Genomic DNA, 5,389 nt, shown 5'->3' with positions numbered 1-5,389 from the left:
CTATTTTTAGAAGGAAAAAACCCCAAACCAACACCACCAAACAAGCTCTAAATTGATGACAGTAATACAAAGTGAAATCTCAGCATATGAGGTCTACAAACTTGGCATTTCAGTGCCTGAGAAGAACACTTACATAATGTAAGGATTTACATACTTATTAAACATTTATCCTCTGTTGTATATTGTATTACAGCCACAAGTGCACTTTAATACTAGAACACAATATAGACACCCAATTCTTTGGTACTTTACTTCATGAAATTAAAAAAATGTAGAGAGAAAGAAATAAATACAATCTGGATAACATAAAACCGATTAATTCTTGGTATCCAAGGACTAGAGGAAAGAAATGCAAGAGATTGGGGAGGCAAGTCTGCCAGACCTATTCAGAGGGAGAGAAAAGAGCTCCCCATAGTACATTAAGATACTTCCCAAAAAAAGCAAGAGTCATTCCTAGGCTTTGCTCCAACTTCCATGAATCGCTGCCTGCAGAGTAACCATGACTCGATCTTCTCAGATTTTGTTAAAGAGGCACTGACCTTCAAGCCAACACTCACAGAGCAACTGCACTGTGCAGCTGGGAACAGCTTACCAAAACTCAGGCCATGTATGGTTAAGTTTCATATGGTCATTCAAACATTTTAGATATGCCAAGTTGTCATCACTGCCTAATTGCCTTGATGGAAAAAAAGCCAAAGCCACAAAACCCTCTCTTGTACACACAGACTGCTGTATCTACTAAGGCAACTTGGAATGTAACATAGAAGAAAAACAGAAGAATTCCAGATGTTAAAAATATCATTTAATTAAAGAAAGATAAATCATACCAAAAGTTTAGGTCACTCTTAGTTAATACATTTGCATTTATTTTAGAATATACTCTACATCTGAGTAAAAAAGTTTAAATAAACTCCAGTACATGTACAGCCATGGGACCCGCCATCTCTCCCAGAACAGAGGGATGCTCCTTAGCTCACTGGGTTCCCTCCGGGGTGACAGAAGCAATTCTGTGCCAGTTTCGTTATGTTCATCGGCTTGAGTGGAGCCTCCTTATCAGCCAGCAATGCCACCCCTCGTACACGTACGGGTTCAGCCTCCCCGGCGGGGCGGGCACAGCGACTGCTCGCCCCGGACCGTACAACCAAAAAAAAAAAAAAACCACGGAGGGGGTCAAAATAATTAATAAACTAGTATTGATTAATTTACATCTCTTTCTCTCGCTTGTGCGTTGGTAGAAAACCTGCTGCAGTCCTGGGAGCGCGCAGGGAAGCCCCGGCCCGGGGCGCTGCCCTCGGGCACCGCAGCAGCGGCAGCGCCGGGCGGGGACGCGCCGCTCCCGCCGGCTCCGAGCCCCTTCCCCGCTCCCCCCGGCGCTCACTGCCCCCAGCTGCTGACGCCGATCTCCTGCTTGTATCTGTTGGTGAGGACGTTGGCCTTGCGGGTGAGCTTGGAGAGCACCGAGTGCAGTCCGCTGAGGTGGTAGTGGAACTGCTGCTCCAGGTCCTCCTCCCCCTCGCCCTCCTCGGCGGGCCCGCCGCCCAGCTTGTCCTTCTTGCGGGCGGCCTCCTCGCCCGCCGGCGGCTGCACCACGCCCCACTCGATGTCGTTGCGGATGGACTTGAGCAGCATGTAGTGGCTGTACATGTCCCTGCGGGAGAAGTAGGCGCCGGGGTCGCCGGGCGGCAGGGCAGCATCCCCGGGCGGGCACACGGCGCCCGCCGCGTCCAGCTCCTCCAGCAGCAGCGGCACGTCGCGCAGCAGGCTCGGCACCATCACCGTCTGGTCCATGTTGTTGACGGCGCCGATGAAGCGGTTCATGGCGTTGAAGAGGGAGTACTTCTGGCTGTACGAGTCGCAGATCTGCATCATGCTGGCGGCCGGGCAGGCGTGCTCAGCGGCGCGCGGGGCTCCTCTTCCCTTCCCGCTCCTCGGCGCTAGCGGCACCGGCCGCCCTCCTCCGCGGGCTGGGCTCAGCGGCTGCTGGCGACCAGAGTCCTGCTGGGAGGCGGCGGCGGAGGAGCCGGGGTTAGAAGCTGCTCTCCCTCCTCCCTCCCCCAGCCCGCCTTCTCCTCCTCCCCCGCCGCCTTTATCCCCAGCCCCGCGTCCTTCCTCCAGCCTTCCCCTCCCCGTCCGTTCTCTCACCCTCCGCTCCTCCGCCTGCCCCGCTGCAGCCGCCGGGGCTCGGTGCTGCCGCCTCCCCTCCGTACGAAGGGAGGCAAAACGCAGAACTCCCCCCGCAACTCGTCCCGGGAACCAGGTCTGGGGGTGGCCGAGGGGATGGATGGCAGCCCCGCACCGCGCCGGTGAATTAAAATTCCAGCGGTCCCCAGCCGCCGTGCCGCGGGGAAGGCACCCACCGTGCTCCGCAGCTGCTCCCCGCCGCCCGTGGCCGCGCTCCCATCCCCGGCGCCGAATTTATACGGCGTATCTTACACCAAGGTGTTCCCCAGTGCCACCCCCCGCGCCGCCACGCCAGATAAAGGCGGCGGGCGGCGGCCACGGCGGCTCCGCCTATCGGGCCCCGCCGGGGGAGGGCGCGGGGAGCGGAGCCCGCACCGCGGGCATCCCGCGGGGGCCGGGCCGCGCGGCTTGCGGACTGCGGGGCTGAGCCCCGGGGAGCCCTTCAACGCGGGGACGGGGCAGCGGCGGGCGCAGAGCGCTCGCAGCGCGGGGCCGCCCCGGGCGGGGGCCGCCGTGAGGCAGCAGCGCCGGGTGGGCGGGGCGAGTGCCTGGCGGTGATTGACAGCCCGCGCCGCGGGGACACGCGGGCCCCGCGTGCAGTCCGCGTTCTCCCGGCGCGCCCATTGGCTGCCGGGCGCGCGGCGAGCGTGACAGCGGCTCCGCCCCTCCCCGCGCGCCGCGTGCCCCAGCGCCAGTTGGAGCGGCCGCGCGGGGAGGCCGCGGGGCTGCGGGGGCCCGGCCAGACTCACGTTGCCACCTCCCAAGAGCCGCGGCTCACCCGGGGCCTCCCGCGCCGCGCCAGCCCCGGGGAAGCACGGGGGGAGCTCGGGCAGCCTCCGGGCAGCCTTTGTCTGTGTGCCGGCGCTGCGCGGGGCGGCCGGCATCACCCCACAGCCTCACCTCCGCGCCCCGCCAATCGGCGCGGGCCCGTCCGCCCCCCGCCAATCAGCGAGCGGCGGCAGCAGCCAATGGCAAACAAGAGCGCCCCCCCGCGCGCCCCCGCCCTGGTAACAGGCGGGCTGGCCGCGAGCGCCGCCGCGGGTCACGTGGGACCGAGCTGCGCGGGATGAGGGGGGCGGTTACCGTGGCAACGGCTGGAGCATCACTCGGGGATGCCGCGAACGAGCGCCGGCCTGAGAGGGACCAGCGGTGCCCAGAGCCTGCCCAGCACCGGCCTGAGAGGGACCAGCGCTGCCCAGCACCGGCCTGAGAGGGACCAGCGCTGCCCAGAACCGGCCTGAGAGGGAGCAGCACTGCCCAGCACCGGCCTGAGAGGGACCAGCGCTGCCCAGAGCCTGCCCAGCACCGGCCTGAGAGGGACCAGCGCTGCCCAGAACCGGCCTGAGAGGGACCAGCGGTGCCCAGCACCGGCCTGAGAGGGAGCAGCACTGCCCAGAGCCTGCCCAGCACCGGCCTGAGAGGGACCAGCGGTGCCCAGCACCGGCCTGAGAGGGACCGGCGCTGCCCAGCACCGGCCTGAGAGGGAGCAGCACTGCCCAGAGCCTGCCCAGCACTGGCCTGAGAGGGACCAGCACTGCCGAGCACCCTGCCCAGCACTGCCCAGCGCCCTCCACCCTGCTCCCACAGCCTCCGCGCTCCCGGCCGCCGCCCAGCCCCGGCCCGAAGGCTGGAAGCCGCTTTGCTGGGTGACAAACCGTCTGTGCGAGGGATGGCACCGCGGGCAGTTCGTGCGCTGCAGATACTTGCGTTTAAGCGGTAGCCAGATGTATGGGCTGGTATAAAATGATGAGTTGTTCGCAGATAATTCGCAACGGGGAAAAGAAGAAATTATCTCACCGGGCCAGAAAATTGGCCGCGACTTATATTTGCGTCTTTATATAGATGCAATGTGTCGTTAATAGACCATTAACAGTTTTGCTGCCTTTAATTGAAATACAGCCTGCGCTGAACGTTCAATAAATTGGAAAAAGCAATAAATCTTTAGAAACAAGGGGAATTGGTTTATTGTCCAACTTTCCGAATTAAAACAATTAAACATTTGAACAAATTAAAACTGAAGTCTTTACCTGAGGTTACAACATATTGGCTGGGGAAGAGGAAGAGTTGGCAGATACAACCCAGCTTGGAGCTGCAAAGGAGAAGTACCTGAGTCTTCAGTGTGGTGGTATTATATGAATTAGGGCCTGAGCATGAAATAATTTTTACCCACACCTATCTCCTTTGTTTCCCAAAAGGTATAGCCACACATGCTTCCATCCTGGTTGTAAATATTTCCTTATTTTAGTGAGGTGTGTGCCTCACCCGTTTGGCTGAGACAGATTGTATTAAAGTCAAACTTAGCAGCATAAGGGAATTGGTTTATTTTTTTAAATATTATTTTTTTACCTTCCTTTTGTCCTGATTGATTTTGATATGTGACATAAATGTCCCTGGTACATATGATGTGCATCATGAACACAAGCCTGGGTAGATTTGATTGCCCTTAGGTTCAAACAAAATAAAGGAGCACATATTGCTTACTCTAGTGGTATGTAATTGACATGGCTGTGCACATGAGAGAAAAAGAAATGGCACTTTCTTCACTCCTCTTGAGGAAAAGATCATTCCATTTAAGGCAAGAACTTTTATATGCAAGTGGGATTTGTTTGAAATGTGTCCTCTTCAGAATGATCTGGTTATCGTGGCCGTGCAGGCCCTGGCAGGGGAATCAGATGGAAACCCCTTATCGTGCCCTGAGCAATGAGGAAGTTTGCACGTTTGTTATCTGGCAGTCCAAGAAAGTGTAAATGTACCTTTGCCCAGCATGGTCCTGGATAAGGAGACCAGCATGACAACATGCAACAGTAATCTTTATCCAGCACCTCAGCTGGATGGAGCACTCCTGTTTTACAAGCCTAGAAGTGTGAGGTGAAAACACCTTTCTGCTCAAACAAACTTGGCTCTGCTATTCAGGAAAGCAGGAGTCACATAAAAGTTACTATATTAGCTAAAAAACCTTTAATTTTCTCTGAAATGAATGAGGTCTGTTGGTGTTCAGCCCTTTCTGGACAAGAGCCTGCTTGCTTCTTCCTGAAGAAGAACAGGGATGAGCTATAGCTGTTATTATTTAGCTGTTCCTGTTACTGAGCTATTAATGGCATTAACTGTTTGGCTTAGCTGCAAACCAGTCTTCAGCCCCAGGAACACTGAGGTTAGTGCTACAAAGGTTAGCTGTAGGAACAGAGCTGCTACTGGCCTGTCTCCTCTG

General features: G+C 57.2%; 1 protein-coding gene across 2 annotated transcripts; it reads right to left on the bottom strand.

Annotated features, from left to right (window-relative positions):
• Window positions 1-780: 780 nt before the first annotated feature.
• Window positions 781-4,616, bottom strand: MID1IP1 (MID1 interacting protein 1). Of its 2 annotated transcripts, none has more exons than XM_056482563.1 (2): window positions 2,358-2,651; window positions 781-1,995 (listed from the first exon to the last, which is right to left on the bottom strand). In XM_056482563.1, exon 2 carries the CDS (start codon window positions 1,867-1,869, stop codon window positions 1,375-1,377), a length of 495 nt encoding a protein of 164 aa, XP_056338538.1. In that variant the 5' UTR covers window positions 1,870-1,995; window positions 2,358-2,651; the 3' UTR covers window positions 781-1,374. The 2 variants fall into 2 exon arrangements, 1 of the variants encoding a protein (XP_056338538.1); XR_008839677.1 differs by having other exon boundaries at window positions 1,871-1,998; window positions 2,358-4,616.
• Window positions 4,617-5,389: the final 773 nt, after the last annotated feature.

The sequence above is a fragment of the Oenanthe melanoleuca genome, chromosome 1 (genome assembly GCF_029582105.1).
Source record: "Oenanthe melanoleuca isolate GR-GAL-2019-014 chromosome 1, OMel1.0, whole genome shotgun sequence".
NCBI lineage: Eukaryota > Metazoa > Chordata > Aves > Passeriformes > Muscicapidae > Oenanthe > Oenanthe melanoleuca.
The sequence above is the reverse complement of the archived record's forward strand: the minus strand, read 5'-3'. Positions and strand labels throughout refer to the sequence as shown.

Excerpts from the sequence above, each read along its gene's own strand:
- MID1IP1 (XM_056482563.1), bottom strand. The coding sequence starts at position 1,869 with ATGATGCAGATCTGCGACTCGTACAGCCAGAAGTACTCCCTCTTCAAC.